This window comes from Indicator indicator, chromosome 13 (genome assembly GCF_027791375.1).
Source record: "Indicator indicator isolate 239-I01 chromosome 13, UM_Iind_1.1, whole genome shotgun sequence".
Lineage (NCBI taxonomy): Eukaryota > Metazoa > Chordata > Aves > Piciformes > Indicatoridae > Indicator > Indicator indicator.
Genome location: NC_072022.1, coordinates 19,224,911 through 19,248,794, shown reverse-complemented (window position 1 = coordinate 19,248,794; position 23,884 = coordinate 19,224,911). Strand labels below are relative to the sequence as shown.

General features: G+C 47.4%; 2 protein-coding genes across 2 annotated transcripts in view; both read right to left on the bottom strand.

Annotated features, from left to right (window-relative positions):
• The window catches only part of PSMD1 (proteasome 26S subunit, non-ATPase 1), a 74,195-nt gene extending 66,802 nt beyond the window's left edge, over positions 1–7,393 (bottom strand). Inside the window, exons 1-6 of the mRNA XM_054386267.1 lie at positions 7,378–7,393; positions 4,759–4,802; positions 3,614–3,687; positions 3,193–3,362; positions 2,153–2,358; positions 784–927 (exon numbers count right to left, since the gene is read on the bottom strand). Of these exons, the coding sequence (XP_054242242.1) occupies positions 784–927; positions 2,153–2,358; positions 3,193–3,362; positions 3,614–3,687; positions 4,759–4,802; positions 7,378–7,393 (654 nt within the window). The remainder of the gene's footprint in view (positions 1–783; positions 928–2,152; positions 2,359–3,192; positions 3,363–3,613; positions 3,688–4,758; positions 4,803–7,377) is intronic.
• Positions 7,394–11,197: 3,804 nt separating this feature from the next.
• On the bottom strand, positions 11,198–16,155 carry C13H2orf72 (chromosome 13 C2orf72 homolog). Its single transcript, XM_054385741.1, has 3 exons — positions 15,639–16,155; positions 12,572–12,688; positions 11,198–11,289 (listed from the first exon to the last, which is right to left on the bottom strand). Exons 1-3 carry the CDS (start codon positions 16,153–16,155, stop codon positions 11,198–11,200), a joined length of 726 nt encoding a protein of 241 aa, XP_054241716.1.
• Between the last annotated feature and the right edge of the window lie 7,729 nt (positions 16,156–23,884).

Here is a 23,884-nt window from a genome sequence, read left to right as displayed (position 1 = left end):
AGAACAGAAAAAAAAGAAATAAATTAGACACCAATGTTATAGACTTCAGGATGAAAAAGCAGCACTACCCACAGCCACGCTCCAACTTCCCCATTCCTTCATCTGATGCTTCCATAGAACATCCCTTCAATGAAAGAAAAGTTCTCTCCCTCATAGGAGATAATAGAAATCTTTGAAAAGTATTCACAGTCAGTTTAAAAACAAGACCAAGCATTACACATTCAAGACGCACCATTGAAGCCCTCTTATTTCTGCAGCTTCACCTTTGGAAACTGACAATGTTATCCTAGTAATCACAGATATTTCAAAAGCACATTTAAAGAAGCATCAGGGATATCTCAGCTAAAATAAAGCAGGCATAACACTTCTGAGTCACACCTACATGGCATACCAAGACTCACAAAAGCCTAAGAACATCTGAGTAACTTCATAACTGGTTGTCTAAACACTTTCAGACAACAGCTTACCAAAAAACAAAGCACTGTAAATGTTCTTTGGAGAAACCTATTATCTGATGCACCCTACACAGGCTTGAAATATTCTGTCAGAGTTGTTTACGTCCACAAACTGCCTTTAAACATGTTTCTTTCTCCATAAACTGACCAAATATGTAATATTTGCATCTCAAGTTGATCTCACTTTGATATACAATTGAAGCATAAAACCAAGAAAAGACATTTCACTTAACTGAAAAAAAAAAGAGATCAGAGTGTTGTCAAGTCAACTACATCTAAAGAAATGTAACTCTTGATTGATCTTTAAACATCACTCTGAGAAGTTTACCTGGCACACGTTGATGAAGTCTGGTTTCTCCAGGTTCATGTAGATTTTAACTAGAACTCTCAAGACTTTGTTACGGAACTGTTTATTCTGCATCAAAGACATACAGAGCTTCAAGCTGTAGGCTAGCATCCCAGGAACATCATTCTGAAATAAAATTCAGGGATATCAAGTGTGGGTTTAGACTAACAAGCAGGATCTAGAAATTAAAATAAAGCTATCTCCTTTCTATTTAAAAAAGTAGAGCGAAAGATATGCACACATAAAGCCTCAGCTTCCTTTCCCATTTTTGGAAAAGCTTATATGCATGTGTATTGCATTAAAAAAAATGTACAGGACCAACACTTAATTGAGTAGTTAAAATATGTTAAACATTAAAGTTCAATACCTACTTCCCCTTCTTCACTTTTCTTGTTTGAATAATCATTCTCAAATGCATTGAAATTCACCTAACATAAAACGTCAGCAAAATAAACCACGCACCAAGAAAAAGATCCCAAACATATCTGTTTCTTGCTAGAGACTGTGAAACAGATTTGATTACTAGAATTCAGAAAAATAATTTGAAATGAGGGATTCATAATGGGCAATTAAGTTAGTAAATACATAAGACAGCAAACAGAACAGGGAAAAGGCAAGATGAATGCCTTATGATTATCGTTGCCATATATAGAAGTGGGAGACATCCCAAAATGTGGAAAAGCTGTAAAGTGAAAAGTGGTAAAATTTAAAGGATTTAAACCATGTGTCTGGTATGTGACTGAAATACTGAAGCACAATCACTGAGATGCTGCGAGTGGCTAGAGGTATGCTTCTCCTGCTGCCATTACTGGATAGCATGACTTACATTAAGCCCCCAGTGAAACATGTCAAAGCCAGACTGTACTGCCTTGCAGTCAGGGAAGGCTAAGACTGCACACATCCACTTAAAATTACAGCAGCTCACTCAACTACTGGATTTTTCTGGTTTGCCTGTCTAAAATAAATCACTTACCTAGCCCTAAGGATCCCTTCCCACAGTGCATTATGCAGATGACAGACACAGCAAAATAGAAGTTATTCTTGTATTACACCAGACCTCAGGTCTGCTAGTAGCTGACAGAGAATACCTCACGCACAGAGCTGAGCTTCCTGGGAATATTCTCCCAGCAACTTGCAGCTCCAGGATTTCTTGAAGGCAAGGGTCTTGCTATACTTGGTAACCCTGAGTGACTCTGCTTTCCATGAACACATTGAACCGAACAGCCCTGAGTTTCAACTTTTATTCTGATCATACAAAACAAGTTCCATAGCAACATGGATCTTGCACTTCACTTCTGGATCCATACCTGGTAGAGACTAGCTACATGCACCTCCTGTCTCTTAGACATACCGATTCAAGGATGGTTTTCTCAAAGATGTCCAGCCTGCGTGTCTCCAGAGCAATGCCGATGGCCTGCTTGTACTTGTGGTCATCCAAGCACCTCTGGAACATTTTGTTCACTATCCCTTCTAGCCTTTCATCCACAGGTTTCTTCTCCCCTTCTGGCAGCTCTGCATTCTCCACACACTGCTTGGTGTAGTGGTCGATACATTTTGCTGAAAAGATACATTGGAAGAAATATCAGTGGGGAAAAAAAGTCAACTTCCTGGATGGTTGCAGGCTTTTCACAGATGAAGAGACCAGTGTGTGCATGCACATATTCTACCAGCAAACACAGCATATGGAAACCACACAAAGGTGAGGCACAACTGTGTAGTCATATACAGAAAGTAGTGTCTCCTAACAAACTCTGGTTTTAGTGCTGAAACCAAGTAGATACTTTTAAAATGGAACCACAGACATGATTCTTGTTCGAGGAACACAATACTTTAAACAAACGAGGAAGCAACAGAGCAGACTTCCTAGCTCCACTGCAAACACTAACTGGGGAAACCGAAAGCCAGCCCTGGTCCATCATATCCTGTACAAGGTTAAGTGATACCAGTAGACAAGACTTTCAAATTATACATGCTGTCCTTTTAGGGGTGGATAAAAAAAATCCCTGCATCCCTCAGTTAGGTGTGCAGCTACACTTAGCCAATTATTTCCAAAATTATGATGAAATTTGTAACAGCAATAGCACACAAATGAGAAAAGGGACAACAAAAGAACCAAAATAATTTTCCTATTAGAAACTCACAATTGAATAACAGTTAAGAATTGGAAAAAAATGCCAGAACTCCTATGAGTTCCGTTACAGAACTTCAAAGCAGGAGACAGAAAGCACAAATGAACTGGATAAAATTAGCTGCAGCATCAGTTCAAATTAATAGAGCAAAAGGAAAAAGAAAATAGAGAAAAGCAGCTAAATGAAGTAAAATCTCAAAGTTACAGTAGTTTTGACAATACAAAAGCATTGTAGAAACAGTTCTGCAGAAACAGTTGTTTACCAATGATCGTCTCCACATATTCTGAGTTGTCATTGACGTTAAAGAGGTCACCTGCTCCCAAGGCATAGTTCAGTGATTCCTCAAAAGCTCCCAGGTGGTAAAACACTTTAGAAGCAACTAGAGCAGCAAACTGCCTACTCCGAAAGCCCTCATCTTCATAGAGAACTTCACTGCAAAGAAGAGAGAGAAGAGCATCAGCTCCGTGTGCTCAGTTCTCTTTAAGGCCACATGACAACCTGATCAAACTTGCATCTTTGAGACTACAGCTCCCAGCACCACATCCACTTCATGTTAGTGCTTTCTGGAAAATATGGAGCTAGATGCTATGCTAGCCAGCATCAAGGAACCATATCCACCTCCACTACATATCTCATATTCTTTTCAAGCAGCACACCCTGAAGTAGAAAGTCTCTTCTCTTACATTTTGTCCACTGACTCAGAGATTTCTGCCCAGAAGTCATTGACAACAGCATTCAACTTGTGAAGAGCAAACTCCTACAAAAAATAGTAAAAAGTCATATTATATTACAAATGCATTTGTTATTTTTCTCTTGTAAAAAATTAAGTACCACCTAAGACTGTTATCACAAACACTAACCCATTTCAGCATCAAATTCTAGTTTAAAAGATCTCTGCAAACATTCACTAATCTTTGCAAATCCTTTGAAAACAAAGTGCTGTTCATTTAGCAGGTAAGACAACCTTGATGTTCCTTCTCATGGCCTCTCTGTGATGAATGACTGGCTAAACTGATTGAGAGGTAAAGTCCTTTAAAACACAAAGTTTTCAAAGCCTTTGTGGCAACCTTCGTGTAGCATACTGAACTGGCCTGTGGTCTGTGTCAGCCACCTCTATCTATTCAGACACAGTACTCTAGCAGATTAACAATATCCAGACTAGAATCAACCCACTTGTAATCAGTTTGGATTGAACAGGGCTCACTGGATCTCTCACCTCCTATTGTCAGTTCCCAAGCAAAACACTTAGGGAATTACCAACAGTGTAAGATATCCTCCTCCACTCCTAAAAGGGACTACTGACAATAATTCAAGTAACCAACAAGCACCAGCAGTGCACTGCTTCAAGTGTTTGATGTTGCTCTATGGATTCATATCTCTGTGGACTGTAAAGTTTCTGTTGCTCTTTTCTTCTCCTGCTATTACCGTGATTTCTTTTATTTTCAAGTGAAAACTGTAACTGAGTTTTTGGTTTATGTTGCCTAAATCATCCTAAAACCAAGATGTTCTCCAGCTTTGAATTTTACGTAGTCAAAATGCAGTCTCTGGAACACTTACAAGTTACAAAGCTCCATCACCATAAGAGAGATGGGAGCTTTGGTGAATAGAGATCTTTCCATGTGAAGCTCCAATCTGATCCATGTTCAAAACAAGTAATTTTGCCATCTGTTACCATGCTATTTAAGCCCTTTCAGCTTTCAGGCTAGATATGATCTGGGGACCACCTGTTGCTGTCAAATCATTATCCACTGAGATCCACACCACTTCTGATTTTAAGCTGTCAAGATAATGCATTTGCTATTACTTCCTCCCAGATGTAAGTCCATACCTTGAGCTGTGGCTCTTCTTCATCCAGAAGAGAGATAATTCCAGCTGCAAAACAAGATCATAGTCAGTTTTGGATTCTCTCCATTCCAAAACTGAACATGTTATTTAGTTCAAAACCAAGAGGGCAGGAATGAAGGCTCTGGAATGTTGATCTTCAGTATTAAAATTCAAAGATCAGATCCAAGTTTGCATTAAACATGATATAAAATAGTTTAGAATGTACAACTTAAAAGGTACACTGTTTACAGAAGATGATCCTTCTTAGAGGAAAACATCCTAGACAAGAATTCAGGGATCTACCTCCAGGTCCATCACTACCCCAGGGACATAAAGAATATCATGTCAAAACTTTTTTCATGCCAAGGAAATTAGTGTCATATCTAGGAAATGTCCTGTCTCACAGGCTCCTGATACTATCCCAGAACATTTGCACAAACAGCTACTGAGCCGTTGTTTAACCAGCACAACTAGAAGTAAGGTTCACAATTACTTGGGGAGCTCAATCCGAAAAATGGTTACAGATAGTTTCACTGTCAGGCTGCAAGGATGCTGTTGAAAGAGCTGGAATATGATCTGATCAAAGTCCAGCATGATTCACTGCTTTCAATCTTTCATTTGTTGTACAGGTTGACAGCCTTTAAAAATTCAAGTAAGATAGTAAATTTGAAAGGCCAGGAAGCCTTCTGGAGGCTGAACAGGGCTTTGGAAATAAATTGGCAAACCTAGCAGGAGAGTGTGCAATTCAGAAACTAAAATGTACAAATATAGAAAGGAATCCAAATAGTAGAGTGGGTAAACATGAAATATGATCAATAATATCACATGGCTGCAGTGGAAGAGAACCTAAGCTTTACACTGAGATGTGTGAGAGCCTTTCTTGGCAGATACATGAGGCAATCCTTCCCTCCACTTGGCACCAGCATGCCTGAGCCAGACCTTCTGTCCAGTGCTGGAGAATATGTTTTAAGAGTTATGAGCAAACTAGGGTGTTCAGAATTGATCAGTAAGAACAGAGGTGTCAGATCTGTGACTGATGACAGCTGCCTGGAGGTCTGAAACTGTTTGGTCTACAGAAATCTGGGAACAGTACAGAGTTCACACATGCACAGGGCAGCTGCCAGCAGAAAGAGAATAATCTGGTATTTGTGTCAGATACAAACGGGAATAGTAAAATCAAACTTTATTTGGAGCTTCAAAAATTGAGGTTAGATGATGTGAGGACGTGAGGAAGAAGTTCTTCACCATGAGAGTGGTGAGAGCCTGGAATGGGTTGCCCAGGGAGGTGGTTGAGGCCCCATCCCTGGAGGTGTTTTAGGCCAGGCTGGATGAGGCTCTGGCCAGCCTGATCTAGTGTGAGGTGTCCCTGCCCATGGCAGGGGGGTTGCAACTAGATGATCCTTGTGGTCCCTTCCAACCCTGACTGATTCTATGATTCTATCTCTTCTGACAGTAAGGCAGTTACCCACTTTCACAAGCAAGGTTGTAGAACCCCCAGTATCAGATTTTTTTTTTAAACTAGGCTGGACATGTCTGTCAGTAATAACTGAAAGAGCACTGACATGGCCCTTGGGCAGTGAAAGCACCCCATAGTGCTCCTTTCAGCAGTTTTCTGCAGCTCTACTCCGAACACATGTTTGCTTTTGCAAATAAGCTCCTGCATTTACCTGATCTATCAGGAAGTGATCTCCCTCCTATTCAACATACAACTGCTACCTTTTTAAAACCCCTTTGAAATTAATTCCCCCTTCTCAATTACAGTAATACTTAAACATAAAGCAAAGGGTTCAGAAAGAGAAAGCTGCTTGCAGATGATTATCCTCCACGCTTTTTCTCTGACAAAACCACAACCAGTCATGTATCCATTTCTGGCCTGAGTACTTTTGGAAATCTCGTCTTTTTCTCACACTATTAAGCTCTCAGTAGATCCAGAAACAGCGTTTAACATCTAATTCCTCACGCAATTCATTAGTCTGGACTGTTTAGGCTGGCTTTTCCTCTGCAAGGTGTTTGCATTTCTGACCCGCCCAAAGTTCAGCTCTGCCTCTTCCCCCTCTCTCATTCCCTGCTGTACCTCCCGCAGAACCCCCCACTGCCCACGGGGTTCACACCTCCGGTGTGTTATTCGCTTTAAGTAGGTGAAGCGCTTCAGTTCACAACTGCGGCGCAGGAACACCCCAGTGTCTGCCAAGGGCTCGCAAAACCACGGGAGTCCCCTCGTAAATACTGGCAACTGGGGGTCCCGGCGCCGGGACGGGCAAGTCTCTGCCTCCCGAGCGTCCCCACCGAGCCTGATGTAGAGTCGGTCCTGCTCAGGCTGCCAGGGCACCCGGAGGCGAGCCGGAAGCTGTCCTCCGGGCATGGGGCAGCCCCTCCGCCTCCCGCGGGTCAGCCTTAAAGTGCCAACTTGTCATGAGCCACCGCGCACGGGGACAACCTCCCGCTCTCCCCGCGACGCAGGGTAGCTACCGGCTAGGGGTGACAAGTGGGGGAAAGCCCCCGTACTGAACGGTCCCACAGAGCGCTGCAACCGGCGCCCCGCGGCCTGCGGCAGCACTGCCCAGTCACGGCCCTGACTCAGCGAAACCCCGACGGGCAGTGCCGCCCCGCGCGGCTCCCTCACCAGCCGAGGTAATCATGGTGCCGCCCGCCCGGCCCGCGGAGGGAAGTGGGGTCCGGTGGGGTCTGTTCCGGCCCAGGTGCGGTGAGGTTCCGCCGCCTGGGGTCCGCGCCGCGCCGCTCCCGCTCCGCCGCCGCCCGGCCCGGAAGTGCCGCGAAGGGCCCCTTCCGGCAGGAACCCGCTTCTGCCGGCAAAGGTGTCCGTGAGGATTGCCTGTGCGGGGCGGCAGGGAAGCATCCAGGCGCGACCGGGGCAGCTCTGCACAAGCGCCCCGCAACTCTAACCAGCCCCGCAAGGGATCCCATCGGCTTCCGCACCAACCCCACAGCCCCCGCACCGACCCCGCACGCTTGTTTCGGCGGAGTGACCCCCTAAATGCCCATGTTTGCACTGTGCCTACACAAACCAATGCCCACTTCGTGCATGCTGCACCGCGCAGGTGGGAAATCCCCCCCGCTCTCCCCGCCAGAACAGGCTGCCGGCAACAGGGTGGCATCTTTGGGGGCACAGGTGCGGCACAGGTATTGCAGCGATACGGAGCTCTCCTGCATTTATCACCTTTTGGAAGCCACCTCTGAGGGCCCCGACTCCTCTCACATACCTTGTAGCTGTGAGGAAAGGCTGCATCCAATCCCATTTCTCCCTTAGAAAACGTACTGATGCATCCGACAGCCCCGCACCAAATCTGTCTCCCCCTCCATCACTTTTGTGGCACAGAACAATGTCCAAATCTCCTATACATATGTGTACCTGAAGGTGTCCCAGTTGTGGAGGAGAACAGAGTAATTTTGGCTTCTGCTTTGGTTCCAATACAGACAGATGGGGAATTCAGGCTGGTGGATTGGCACCAAGGAAAATGGAGCCCAACAGCAATGGTGCTGCACAGCAAGAGATCAAAGCACCCAGACTTCAGCGGCATTGATTTCTACCTATTTCTAGTAAATAGGAAAAAATACTTGAAGGGCTTGAATTCCTCCTCAAGGGAACTTAATGGTCTCAGTTAGTGGATGTTATTAATGAACATTACAACCTTACCCATGACACTGAGAGGGTCAGCTCTGCTTTTAGACAACTCAGGTCTCCAACCTTCCCCCCTATCTGAGGTGCACACAAATCAGTTGTGCTGATCTGGATACCATACACTACAGTCATTTCCATTCTCAACCAATACCTTTTATTTAAATCAAGAGAAATACCAGTGAAACCACTGCATAATGCTACATTAAGGATAACATCACAGCAAATAAAAAACAAACTGAAGCATGTTCCAATTCAGAAAATAAACGTCTTTATTCTTCACAGTAAACACATATGATAACAGTACCCTTAAATCAAAGATGTAAAACTGTTTCACCTCCACATGCTCAGCTAATGGGGAGGGGGAGGGAAGGAAAAGGAAAAAAAAAAAAAAAAAAAGCATTCAAGTCTGTTTCATTCCTCAAAGGAAAACAATACTTTCGGTCAAATGTGTTCCCATTCACACCTCCTAAACCCCAGGCAGTTCACCCATTAAAGTCTCACTGCAAGGGCAAACTTGCATGATTTGCTTTAAAAATACCAGTAAATAAAGCCATTGGATTTGCAGCACTAAGGTGAGCTTAGCTGCAAATCTGTTCTCTTGAGCCACCTCTTCACTGGTAAATTCTAGGCATCAAAGGCCAAATACTGCAAGGAAATAAAGATTCACCCAATCATACTGTCAAGTCCTACTGGACTCACCTAACCAAGGGCTTTAACAGGAAAGCATGTAACAGCCCAGCAACTTGGGTTCTGCTGTGAAGAGGAATAGGGCGAAATCCACTGCACTTGAGAGCTACATTCTCATGGCAGGGACAGAGCAGAAGAATACCTTCATCTTGATTACCACTCAGTACTGAAGTCTGAAGTCATGAATACAGCCACCCACATCAAGTGACTAAGTCACATTTGTATTTGCCACCTGCTCATAAGCAAAGAAAACCTACAGAACTGCATGCTGGAAGGAGAGTGGATTTGGTGCCTTCTCTGCAGAGCTCTGTGCTCCACCAGTATCAGCAGCCTCCTAGGTTCACTCTTTCTAGCCCACACTCCACTTCTGCTGTGAAGAAATGCAATGTACTTCCCTAAATCCTCCTCACATGGACTTGGCATCCACCTACCTCTCCCTCTCACCACCTTACAGAGCAGCTACAACACTATGGCTGTATTGCCAGTGGATCTTTCCTACAGGGACCAAGCCTAATTATCCTAACAGATTCAAAAGAGCAGCTTGCTAACACAGACTTGCTGAGCACAACTGGAAACACTCCCCATCTCTCTTACCTCAGCAGCATGCCCCAGACACCCTTAGCCACTTTCTCCTGGCCAAGAGGGAAAAGCAGCACCATCAATAAAGGGACTGATTCTAGATGCAGGAGCTGCTAAGCTCTGCTCCAGCATTACCATCATAACCCCAGTGAGGTAGGCAGGTGTTGATGTCCCCATCCTAATTGTGGGGAAACTGAGGCACAGAAAAATGGTTTGTTGAAAAGTATTGATCACAGTCATGAGCAGAGCTGGGTGAAAAACACATCCTCTGCTCCAGATGAGAGCTAGAAAGGTGCCAAAGGCACATCACTGGGGCAAAGTGCTGGCCAGAGCTGGCTGGATGGCAGACACAAAGGAACCAGAAATAGGACAGAAGTGCATAAAGGACATAACAACATAATTCACCAACAAACCCAGAGAAGAGGTAGGCAGGACATGACAAGTTGAAGTTGCTGGTCTGAGCTGGATATAACTCCAAAATGACAGCCAGCCTCAGGCAAAACCCAGCAGCTTGTGCTAAAAATAAAACAAGACCTGGTTTATATTGCATTAAAGCAAGAATAAAGAGAGATACTCTTGGAATTATAGTAATATTCCCTGTAAACTAAGGATTTGTAATTGTGGTGCCCCACAGCCTATAGGCAGCCCTTTGGAACAACTTAAATAGATTTTTAAAATACATTTTTATATTTATTTATGAAGCAGTCACATCTTGTGCTGTAGGCTACCTCCACCACCTGCCAGTACATGGTTGTGGAGATGCCCCAGGCATAAACCCATCTAGCACCAGCCACAACTCAGTGTCCATCTGCCACCTCTCCAACCCAAGCAGTTCATCAGTCAGTCCATGAGCACCAAGCCAGAGGGACAGATCCTGCTCCCAAACCACACTCTTCTCCAGCTGCCATTACTGCATTACAGGATCTTTTGCATTCTTCTTGCTCCCCGCATTGGGCTGTTACTGTGTTCCTAACATTACACAGCTATATTCAATCCTTTTCAGCAGCTGGTAGATCTGAAACCTCATATTTGGTCCCATCACAGTTTCCACACCACTGTGCTATTTGTCTTTTCTTCTTTTTTTTTTTTTTCCCTGATGAGAGAGAGGGTGGGAACTCCAAAGCAACAATAAAGCAGGAAAATAAGGCAGCAGAATCTGTTTGCCGGGGAGACCAGACTCAGCTTCCTCAGCAGGGAACTTTGCTCAGAATTAGGAAGTGTTCCTCATTCTTCAAACAGGTGGGTGCATTTCACACTCAAAGTCCCAACATCATCTCTCCCAGGACATGGGATACATCCCCAAAGGGCTTCTCAGAAGCCCCAGATTCTATTGACAGCTCCAGGCACTCCTGTGGATAGCTCTCTGGCATGGACCTCAGAGGCTGTCACCAGCTACAGAAGATCCTGGAGCAGCTTCTCCCTGGAGTGGTGGCTCCTTGGAGGAGAGGGTGAGTGAGCATGCACCAGCTCCTGCTCTCACTGCTCCAGATCCACCAGGCAGATCCAGGACACAGACTGTGCTAGGCACCCAGAAGCTCTAGGTGCCTCTGTGTCCAGCAGCTTCTTCACAGTTTCCATTGGGAGACAAGCTGGTCAGAGCCACTTCTTCCTCAGGGTCCTGCAGGTCATCTACAAAGAGCAGAGAGAGGACAAGGCAGATTTGCAGGGAAAACTCTTCTTCATGCAAAATGCAACAAAAGCATGGGATGAAGCAATTGATATATAATCACAACCAAAGCCCAGCTGGTTTTTGGTTTTTTTTGTAACTAATTTTCATTCTGCTTTACAAACAAAACGTTGCTTTAACAAACAAAAGAGCACAAGGGCCAGCTCCCTCTGGCTTCCTCCCTTCCTCCCTCCAGCCCTCCTTCCTTACAGCCTCTGCAGTCTCGGTAACCTCACAGCAAGCTTCATGGCCAGGAGGCATCACCTGCCTGACACTGGCAGCAAGATCAGGTACTTAAATTTTCTGACCCTTGAAGATGTCTCAAAGCTGAACAAATTGGGCATTTCAGGTTTTTTTCTCTGACCTTTATGAGTTTTAAGCATCTTATCTGCTTAAGAGGCTTTTGGACAATGTCCTTAATAACATGCTTTAACTTGTAGTCAGCCCTGAAGTGGTCAGGTCATTGGCCGAGATGATCATTGTAGGTCCTTTGCAACTGAAAATATTCTATTCTATTCTGTTCTGTTGTGTTCCATTCCATTCCATTCCATTTCATTCCATTCCATTCCATTCCATTCTATGATATTTCTAGTGAAGGATCTTCCCTTCTATTACATGCTCCATAGAGCAGTTTGGATCTCCACACCATGCACATTGTAGCCTCCTGCACAGGGACACTTGCAAAAAGAAAATCACTGCTGGGAAAAGCAAGCAGAAGCACCAGTGGTACAGCAAAGGCTGAACACAAGGCTATTTGTTACTTGAACAATTTGCTTTAGAATCCAAGAACCCAAGGCTGACTTCCTTCTTCCTCTTCCCTGCCAGCCCCAAGTGCAAGTGGTTTGGGAACACCCCTTCCAGCTGAGTTTGAATAAAATGTCACGTAAGATCAGGGTGATCTTTCCAATTCATTGTTCAGACAGACAGCAGTTCTGCTACCAGAAACTCCAGCAAAACTGAGTTCAGCAGTGCCCCCAGGAGTGCATTTGGGCACTGGACCCAGTGTGGTTTTATTTATATAAGCAAAAGGTCAGAAAACAGGGAGACAGTAACACAGCAGCCAAATGTGCACTGGTGGTCTTCAGGTTCTAGCCAAACCACAGCAAGGCAAGAGACATCAGCTGCAGTGCTGCAGATAGCTTAAGGAGGCCATCAGCAAGGGGTCTGTGCACCAGAACCACCAGGGAGTCATTGAGGAACCTCTGGCAGTCAGAGCAGGAGTACAAGGGAGGGAGCTGGGCATACCTTCATGAACATTGTTTGCAGCTTTTGCTTCATGACCTTTTCTCTGGCTCCTCTGGCTCCAAGAAATGCACCGCAGGAAGGATGGAAACCTCCACCTCTGCCTGTCTTTCCCCTCTTCTGGATAAACCAGAGAAGATGAGTTCAGATCAGCAGTGGATCAGCCCTGATGTTCCCCAGTCTCCCCACTGCTGACTCACAACATCTCCCATCCACAAGCAAAACTCATCACAGGAAAAACAGGTCCACTTCACAGAGCCCACTCCTGGAAAGCATGGAGCAGCTCCTGGAAGCTGAAATTTCAGGCTGAAACCTCCCTGCTACCCTGGAAATTTGTCCTCAGGGTCAGTTTCTGCTTTGACACCTTGCTGCTAAAACTATCCTGGATGTTGCAGAGCAAGAAACCTGGCAGGAGCTCAGGCAGCTGTGAGGCTGGGGCTGACAGGGTTAGGGCATTCCTACAGAAGTTTTTCTTTTTTGTTAACACACAGCTTCTGCTACATCAACCTATTTACTGCTCCTCGCTTTATTAGGCAATTCCTCCTTTCCACAGAGACCTGCTGGAAACACAGACTTGCAGCACACCAAGAACTACAACTGTAACTGCTTGCAAAATGCAGAGAGCACATGGCCTTCATTGATGTATAGTATTTATTCTGGAGGACAAGGAAGGTCACAGCAAGTTACTACAGGCTTTCAAGTCGTTAGAGTAAAACACTACAGTAGCTTAGAAAACACTACATCAGTGTATTTTATATGGCTTCCACCAGCAGCAGCTCAGCATCTCCATTGAAACATCATCCAGCCTTTCACCTCCTGATCAGATAACAAATAACAAACCACTTCAGTGGCCTTCAGCTTATCAAACCATTGCGACACTAAAGGGTTCACACTGGCAGCCTTTCCTGCTAGTCAACAAACCACAGCTTCCAGCCATAAACACATCCCCTGCTCACAGTGCATGGGGACTCCAGCAACCACTGAGACACTGAAGGACAGCAGCCCAACATGTTCCTGCTTAGACCCAAGAGATGCAGGAATCCCACTGCCATTCCTGTCCCAGCTTCACTGCACAAATGACAATATGGGGCATTCCCTGCATGGAGGGGCTACAGCTCCAGAGCAGCTGTCATGGGCAGAGCTGGGCAGTGATATCTGTGGAAGAGGATGAGGCTCTGAGACTGGGCTGAAATAAAATAGGCACAAGCACAGGTACGCTCAGCCTTACACTCTGTACATTCCCAGCATCCTTATCCAGATGCATGAGCATCATTTTTCAGCTTAGCAAAAGCCTCTTGCAAAGTCAGGAGGCAAAACAAGACCAGCTCAGCCCTGACTAAGAACATATTTACAGTGGCATTCCTAGAACCTGTTTTGCAGGGTGCTCTGCAGTCCCATGTCCATCTTTCCCACTGTCCTTCCTCACGTTACATTAAAGATATTATTCCTCTTGTGCCTTGCTTCTAGGAAAAAACATAGCATGAAGGTCAGGCTGCAGTATAGCTGGTGCTTGGCTCTGCCAGGTCCCCAGCTCTCTGGAGGCACAGCTATGGTTGAAATCTCTCTGGCCACATGAAGATTTTGGAAGGTAACAGCATGCACAGAAGGAAGCTGCCCCTGCCTAAGGCTGAACCCTGCAGCTGATGAGCATCCTCATTACAAATGGGACACTTACATGACTGAGAGTACTGGGCAGAGCATCAGGGATGAATTAAAGCAGTTTGCTGAGTCCTCCTACCCACTATGCTTATAAGGCAGACACAAACAGGCTGCAACACCTGCTCTGGCTGCTTCTGCTCCTCTTTTACCACTGATGGCTACTATGTTACTTCCACATCTGCATGAAGTTCAAATCCACAACAACACATATACTGAGCCAAGCACCACCAATGTGCAGAGGTAGAAAATGGTCATGTATGCAGCTGCTGTCCCACCAGGCTGCAGTGAGCAGAAACGGAGGGCTCACTGCTGTCTAGGTGCACACCAGAAATTCTTGCATCAGGAACAACGTCAGGAGGATAAAAGCACGTGAAAGGAAAGAAGGAAGTCACATGTGCCTCAGCACAAAGAGTTGGCAGAAAACAACCCTGCTCCCTCACAGTAGGTCCTAGTCATCTCAAAGAGCCTCGAGTTTCAAATCCAGAATTCTGGACTGACCTGAGGAAAGAAGCACCTAGGCTGTAGCCAACCGTGCCTATGTCCAAAAAGATCTCAGAGGACCCTGTCAATGTGGTGCTGCAGGCAAGTGCCAGGATCTCTTGGGGTTAAAGGCAGTGAGACAGCAGAAGACCAGAGGCCCTGGAAATTATGGGAGAGCAAGGGAAAAGTGGGGAAAAAATAAGGAAGAGAGGGGGAAAGGAAAACAAATGAAGACAAGCAGTGCTGAGGATTAAAGTGAGCCAGGAGGTTTTGCATGGCTGCTGTGGCAGCTAAGCCTGCCCAGCTGCTCATCACCCTCCACACAAGCAGGGTTTGCCTTCTGTCCTACAGCAAGTGCTGCTCCTCAAGGCCTGTTTGACACCCAGCTTTCATTCTGCCATCCTCACCTTGCTTAAACTGGCTACCAAAGACACCTGGCTTTAAATCAAAACATTTGTTATGCAAAGCCAGCACAAGCATCTTCCTCCTGCAGGAAGGTCAGGTCCTTCCTGCACCCCACAACAAGGGCTGCACCCCAGTCCTGTGTCCTCAAGAACACACATACAGAAGCATGCATGGCCATCATGTCACTGCGTCCCTGCTGTCTACGTACTTCCCAACTTGCTGGGAAGTTTGTCCTCCCTGGCTCCAGGGGCTGCGACACCCATCAAAAAGAAGCAGATCGCATTGGGAAGGCTCTGATCCCAGCAGCATGAAAGAGAGACCATTAGGGAAGAAGATCCCACCAGAAGTGGTCACATCTAAGATTCCATTAGAGCGGATGGGAGATCCTATCAGGAGCTGTCAGATCTCAATGAGAAACACCAGATCCCGTCAAGATAAGGTTAGCTCCCTCAGGAAAAGGGAACAATCTTGTGAAAGCCCCCATCTCACCCCCAACCTCGGCCGGTGTCCTTCCCAGCCCCTGTACCTGCGGGGTGCTGCAGGGCGGCCCGCAGGGCGCGGCAGGCAGCGGCGCGGCAGTCGCGCACGGCTGAAGGGCTGCCAGGGCTGTACCGGGCCGCCTGCACAGTGCCGCACGCCGGGAAGTGCCGCTGCAGCGCAGCGTCCAGCACCGCCGCGTCCTCCCCGTCGCCACCGGGCAGGAGGACGCCGACGACGGCGGGCGGCGGTGTCGGGGGCAGGCGGCTGCGTACGTCCCGCACCACCTCCCGCAGACGGGCCCGGGTCCGCCGGTTCCGCGCCGCCCCACCGCGGCACAGCACCAGCAGCAGCCGCGCTCCCAGCGCCCGCCGCCCGCCAACCGCCCGCCGCCGGGACTGGCATCCCGGCCCCGGCGGCGTCTCGTCACCCAGGAGGTCGCAGGCGAAGGCGGCCAGCGTGGCTGCCACCGGGAGCCCATCCACCACCTCGGCCACCAACAGCACGGTCTGCCGTCCGCCCACCCGCTCCACCAGCGCCCGCAGCTCCTGCAGCTCCGCCGCCATCCCCCGCCGCCGCGCACCCTTTCCCGGCGCGGCGCACCGCCCCCGCCACGGCACGGCACCGCCCCTTGGCCGTGCCACCCGCCCCCGCGCACCGCTCCCTCGCACCCTGCATCATCCTCGGGTTCCAGCTCCAGCAGCGGCCCCCCCAGCGCCAAAACCCAACCGGGTGCGCCGTGTCCCGTACAGCGGGAGGGGTGTCACGGATATTCCCGGCAGAACCTCCAGCCCCGTCCCGAGACAGGCAACCCCCAGCCCACTCCGGTGAACAGCTTCTGCCTGCAGCAGAGGAGGGGACTAGAGAGGACCTGGGGGCCTCAGATGTGCCACGCAGCCAGCCTCAGTCACTTTGCAAGGGCGTCATGCTGGGCTGGTCTTCTTTTCAAGGAGGAGGTGTAAAATTCAGGTCAATAACGTTGTGCTGTGGAGGGGGTAGGAGCTAAGAGATGGATGAAAGGCAGCTGTGGTGACAGCAAACTGGGTCACAGATAAGGCTGCAATAGAGGAACAGCTGATAATGCACTGCCAAGGGTATAACTTGCCCTCCAGGGTGCAACACAGAATACCCCAGGGCAGCGATGGAGTCACCTCTGACACACACACACACCATCACCACACAAAACAGGAATCAGTCCAGAGCTATAATCAGGGCTTTGATGCTAACACGTGCTGCAGAGCCCCAGCGTGGGGAGAGGCCTGCATCCCATGAGCTGGCTCTGCCAGCCAAAGGTGAACAAAAGCCACATGTCAGGGGGATTGGTACCTCTGTCACACAAACCAGGAAACTCCCATCTGCTGCATGTGCAAGTACTTCTCCTGTGCCATATCAGAGCAGACACCTCCAAACAGGTAACATCTCATGGCAAGAATCAAAGAGGGGATAAACAACTCAAAGGTGCAAATGGCCAGAGTCACCTTGGCCAGTTGCTCTCTGAGACCATTCAGAGTCAAATCATCTCTGCAGGATGGGGAGAAGAGGCTCTTAAGAGCATTGTGGGCAGAAGTAGAGCCAAAATCCATGTGCCTGCCCTGAATCAGTGATTCTCAGTGTGTGCACTGGGGCACACTCATGCCATGAAGGCAGCTGAGCCAGCATGCCTGCTCCCTGCCCATTCTCATGGCCACCCATTCCCAGAGCCCAGGAGACCAGTAGCCACCCCAGGGAAAGGATGTGCCACAGGCTGGTCTTCAGGGACAGCAGGGGTGTGACAGCTGGGGAAGGTGGCTGTGTGCCACCAATGTTAAGCCAGGAAAACATCTGTCCCAGCTATGATAGGCTTAGCAAACACTGCCCAGTGCCAGCATAGTGGGGGCCAGACAGCCCAGGCAAGTGCTTCAGAGAGATTTTTCCACCCTGGGTCCTAGCAAAAGTAACTTGTTGACAAGTGCTGAAAAGCAAGTCACAGGGAGATAAACCAGAAGGATTAGGCTCCTCTTCCAAAGATCAGAGTCTGTTGTTGCATGCTTCCATGCCAGTGTGGTAGCCCTGACAGCAGCTGTCAATGTGGCAGGGCTACAAAGTCAGACGTAATTCAGCACCCAAATCTGGCCTTAGTATTGCCTATATTTTGTGTTTACAAGTATTTTTTTCTTAGCTGTTCAGAATCTTGTTCACAGATTTGTGGAGAAAAGCCCTGGATGTAATCAGCACCATGAGCTGAGCCAGCAGCAGCAGGAGGGGACAGGAGTGGGTGCTCTTCCCCAGGAGATTTCACCTTGGGTTTTTTTCTGTTCATACTTTCTCCCACCATAGAATTTCAGGTATAGCCCTCACACAGATTTGTTCAAAATCCAGTCACAATAAGAAAGGGAAGAGGAAGAGCAAGGAACAATCCAAAGACAGACACTGGTTTTGGCCACTTTTGACTGGGGAAGCCCAGACCTCTTGAAGCCAGCCTCAGGGGTCAGGATGCTCCCTGAAGGCTGCCCTAATAAGCCCTGCAATATGTTTAACCTCCATATGAGCTGCCAGCACAGCCTGTGGTGTGGTGGTGCCAGTTATACTCTGTGTGATGTGCAAAGACCATTGCAGCATGGGTCTCAGAGGGCTCTTTTCAAGCAGTGCTGTACCAGTGACTCACATAGAGACTCCAAAGTGCCTTGGGAAGTGGGCTTTCAAGCATGTGATTCCTCAGATTTATGAAGATGATTTCTTCAGAGAAGGTATAGAAAAAATGGAAGTGATCTTCCTAACTCATCTCAGAAGCAGCACCACTGCCTATTTCTCTGCAGTGGCCTCAATGTTTAAACTGCCAAAGCAGCTTCTAAAAAACTAGTATTTGGGACCAGATAGAGCTGTTCTTTGTGACCTCTGCAATTCTTTACTTAATTTTGGGTACATATTGAGTACCACTGCCAGCAGAGGCTGGTTGGAAAGGTGAATGGCACTGACAATACCCAACCAACCTTGTTTACATTTCCTTATTCATTAACAGAGATAAGGTGTAATAGCAAATACAACTTTGCCTTGCTTTGCGTTACTTAAAGAGGTACAACTCAAACAGTTCAGAGGCAGTTGTGAGTGGTCCCTGACAAAGTGACTTCAGAGCTCTGGCAGGCATCTAAGCAAAGATGTGGATGTACTCACAAGGCCTGGCACTCCTTCAAACATCCAGCTGATGGTCACCTTTGTAGAAAATCTCCACAGAGGGTAATCACATCTCTTAACTATACCTATAGCTGTTCAGAGCAAACACATCTGCTCATTTTAGACTTTGAAGGAGAAAGAGAAGATGCTTCATTCAGAGAAATAAATTGATTATATCAATTAGTAGTGCCTTGAAGTCTAAACAAACTTAAAGGTCCATTGGACTAATCCAAGGGACTAAGCCCCTTAAAAGATGCATTTACCTGAAAAAGAGTAGGCAGAGCTGGGAAAAAGGATTCTTGTGGCAGTTTTGGTGATAGGAGTGCAGAGATGCTAAATGGGCAAGAAGGAATCTGTGGGAACATCTCAATGACCCAGCCCAACTCTTAACACTCTTCCTCTCAGCAGCCTTGGTGCTCACAGAGGCACTTGGAAGAGGAGCAGGAACTTGCTGTTGACAGGCTAAGCCTTGGCAAACCTTTGCACAAGTGTTCTTTCACAGCCCTGTTCTCCAAATCTGCTTCCACTTACTGCTTTGGAGAAAGACATCATCATCATGAGATGAGATGCTGGACAGTACCTGATTTACTCATGCAGCACTGCCAGCTGCCACCAGGAGCACTGATGTGAGACACCAGCACTTGCTGAGCTCTTTATCCATGGAGATCTTCTTGGGTACCCCAAAGATTAGCAGAGAAAGCAACTGTGAGTGAAGAAAATACTGCAAACCTCACCTGTCCTATTGCCCTAAACATCCCAGTCCAAATGATCCCCTTCTAGCCCCTGTCTCCTGTTCACACCTCCATGGCCCTTCCTGTCTCCTCAGTGACCTTCCCCAAAACACCCCATAACCTTTCTAGTCCCTGAACCCAGACCCCTCTTCACTTTTTACCCAATGAAGCTTGAACTGAATCAAACCACTGATCCTTCCTGGGACAAATTCAGTCACAACTGAATCCAAGGTTGGATGGCCTCTTTGTTCAGTTCCAGCTCCTCATGCCCCAGAACAAGCCACCTCCAGCAGCCCCAGCAGCCCAGTTTTGTTCACTTGGCAGCATGTGTCAGCACAGCCCTGGCCTGGGTCCATCCAAGTCATCATACCCTTCTGAACTCTGCTCAGCAGAGATTACAATAAGCAAATAAAGTTGTGGAGTCCCTGGCTGCTCCATGGGTCAGGCATAGTCTGCCTTCCTGATGTGGAATCTCAAATCTTCCCTTGCCTCTCTTCTCCAAAATTCCGTTCCCTTTTTAAAGGCATGCCTCATACTGCCTGTCTCCGAAGCTGTCCTAAGTTCCTGCATGTTTCCTTGAGTCACCAGCCCTTTCTAGATGGCACATGGCCAGAGAAATGTATTTCCAAAGTGAAGGAAAGGCACTTGGTGCAGGGCCATTTGCAGAGAGCCCACTGTGTTGAGGCAATCCTGATCATGTGGTTGGAGGGATAATGCTGCCTGCCCCTTAAAGAGTGACAAAATGTGCCCCTCAGCCTACTCCACTCTTTGCTCTGTCACTGGGAAGATGGACTGGCTGGAGATGGACAAGAAATCAGACTGAAGGATGAAGCTGCCCCTTCTGGTCTTTTTCCAGCTGCCCTGCCAGAGCCTCAACTGGCCCCTTGACTGTGACAACAGAAATCAGAACTAGCTGTTCACAGCCAGTAGCCTCCTCCACATGTGCCTTCTACACCAGCTGTCCAGCTTTTTGTGTGCTTACCCTTTGCAGAGCCTTAAAAGTTACTCCAGGCTCCAATGAGCTGGAGATATGTAGTTGGGGACCACTGCCCACAAATGCAGCTCTTCCTGCCTCTCTCAAATTCCCTCTTGCATCCTCCTGCCTCCTTTCCACAAAATCTCTTCATGGCATGACCCAAGCCCCCAGGTTCTCAGACTTGCTCCCTTTATAAAGACAATGGGCAGATCCATCAGCTTCCAATGGGCAAAGCAGGTGGGTTTGGATTTGTCTGGTTTGACATTATTGAGCCCTGAAAGAGGTCACAGATAACCAGCTGGCAAGGTTCCCTTCGGGTACGCTACAACGCACCAAATGGTTGTTGGACTTTGCTCTGGCACATAGGCACAACACACCAGATGACTAAGGAGCAGGGCTAGGCAAGGGCTTTTTGGAAAGAGACAAAGCTTGGTCTGGATAGCAAAAGCTCAGCTGCTATCTTGAATCAAGATCTTCTACCAAAAGTAGTGCTCAGATGCTCATATGCCAGGAGACCATGGGACAGCCATTCTGTGCTGCTCTCAGCATGTGATGCCAGCTGAGCAGAGCAGGTTGTTCTCCTCTGTTCTGGGAAGAGACCTGTTAGCCTTGGAAGACTTCTGGGCCATACAGCAGTGCTCCTAATGCTTGATGGTAAGTCTCCTCTGTGGGCTTTAGCTGCTTGCTCCTGCTTTGATGAAGTGCTCCTGCTAGCCTAGCAGCAGAGCTACCACACCAAAACTCACCAATTCTGCATTAGGTAAAATGAGAGGGGAGCCCAACATTTAGAGAGCAGATCTCCCATGACTTGCCTTTGTTAGACTGTATCAAGTTGGGGGAGTGGTAACAGCAGCAGAGCAGGGAGCTCCAAGGCTTCTGTATGTCCACCCACGATTAGCTGAAGAATGAGGCATCCCACACACCCACAGTGTTCTGCCCTCTCTCCTCCTCAGCTGTCTGGGTGATCACACTCCTTCACATCCCAGTTACACATCCCTGTGGCTACATCACTTTGCCTGCCAGGCATCCCCGTGCTCCAAGGTCCTGGCTGGGATTTCAGCCACGTGCCTCAGAGCTTCCCCTCCTACCAGAAATGCTTGGCAGTGCTGCACATTACCCCACACAGAAGTGCCTGGACACAGCATGAACACGATGCCAGAAGAACTTGAGAGCTGCATGAACTGTGCCTGGATTTGGATGGTTAACCACGTATTTCAGATGCCACAAGAAATAATAGAAACACAGGACTTCATCATGGCTACTTAAATAAGAATGTCCTAATGAGTTGATCAGGAGGCCCTCCAAGGCAAATTTCCTTTGCTCACAAACAGCCTGTACCTGTGCACACTTTGCATCAACTCAATGGTACTCTTCCTGCATTATCTCGATTCAAAAAATGTGCCCCCTTTTAAAAAAGAGAGTTTATCTTATTCATGGAACATCTCTTCCACAATACAGCAATTGGGTCAAATATGTCATAACTGTGTTTAGACAGCTGGACAGTCATTTCCCACCCCCTACAAACCATCACCAAAGGCTGCCAAGTACCAGCACCGCCCAAACACCTACAGCAAGGTTGTTTTGCTTCCTGAAGCCACAATGTCCTTAAGGATATGGAAAGAACCCCATATTTGAAAAATAACACAGAGGATCCTTGCCCTGAGAACTGTTGGTTCAGAAGCTCTGTACTACCCTCAAATCCCACTCCTTCCATACAATACTGCACATACCCACAGCTTCAGCAGGGCATTCAGTCTTTGATGTACTGCTTTAAAGCTTATAGCTACACATAGAAACACAGAGAAATGAAATAAATACCAGGATTTTAATGTTTCTTTAGGTGACAGTTAAGATCTTTGGTGGATACAAGATCTGTAAAAGAAAAAGAAGAGAAGAAATATGTGTAACCTCCTAATGCAAAAACACACAGCTAACCATAGTGCCTTGGCATGCCCAGAGAGGATGGGGAATGAGTTCAGCTATTGTATGGGCCATTAGCCTTAGAAACAAAAATGATCTCCTGCTCCCACAGTTCCTCCCATCCAAAATAACCTGTTCTAGTCATTTAACTTGCTGGCTGTCTATTGGTACCCGTTTATATGTAAGATAAGCTCCCTGCAATAGCTCTTTTAATGGACAGTTGGCTACGTGTTGGGCTTTCAGCTGCACACTTTTGTTTTTCCCCCAGGAAGGAGGAGCAAACACAAATGTCCTGTTTTCCTTGCAGCACCTGTAGTTTGAAGACGATGAAGACTATTTCTTGTAACAGAAAGGCTCAGCTGTGTCAGTCTGCACTCAGGCACAGAACAGGGCCATCTTCACTCCAGCTGATTCTCAGCCTGACCCATGCTACAAGTTTGGCCCACACCACTCTAAATCTTTCCATAAGTGCTGTGCTGACACCTCTGTAAGCCAGCACTCAGACCTTGATCTACAGATCTCAGTGGAGTTTGGATCAAGCAATCCTCTTTCACCCACTGTACTGAAGAGAGGGGACATTCATAGGCTGCTCAGGCAGCAAGCACAAAAATGCAACATGAATGAGAGCAATGCGTCACATGCCCAAACACTGCACTGAACTACACCTGGACTACACCTGAACTACACTACTGCACACCTGGAGTGGCTGCCTGTGAAACAGCAAATTGCAGAGCATGCCATGCACATAAACCATCCACAGGTCCTCCCATCAGGGTAAGTGGAAAGAATCCTGTGGATAAGTGTAGTAAGTTTGGAAAGCTCATCACAGACCCTTCAGCTATTCTGGTGTGAGGACAGTACCTTGGGAAAGGCCAACACACTAATAACAAAGAGCAGCACAACAGCAGACAGACCTTTGTCTTGTTTGTGGCATCTTGTCCAAGACAGGGCAAACTTTGCTCCCCCCAACACCCTGTGATTAGAAACAACCCCTTGGGAACTGCAGCAGCTTTGTGCTGATGGGAGCTATACACCAAAGACCTCTGCATCCAGGATCTCCTGGAAGAGTCTGCTCCTAGGTCTAACTATGAAGTTCTTCCACTATTTCAGTTTTGGCATGGGTTAAAATCCAGAGGCCACTGCCCCCCTCTGTGTGCAACATTCTGTTAACAAGTGGTTTCCTAGGGTCAGTCCAACAGGTTTGTCAAGGACATTTTGCCATCCCAACAAAGCAGAGTGATTTCTGACAGAAGTTTCCTAAGGTAGATTGTTCAGATAGTGCAGCAACCTGAAGCTTTGTAGCAAGGACGTAATGCTAAGGAGACAGCGTCCCCTTCTGGCAGCAGCCATAGAATGAACCATGTCCATGCAGGACTGGGCTGGCAAAGGTGGCACCAGGAGGGAAACTTTTCTACAAAGGGACACCAAGGTGAAGAGTGCTAAACCTGACCTGCCAGATTCTGCTGCCCAGGGGAATTCATTCTGCAGCTGTCTTTGATACCGTGTGTTGCAGATGCT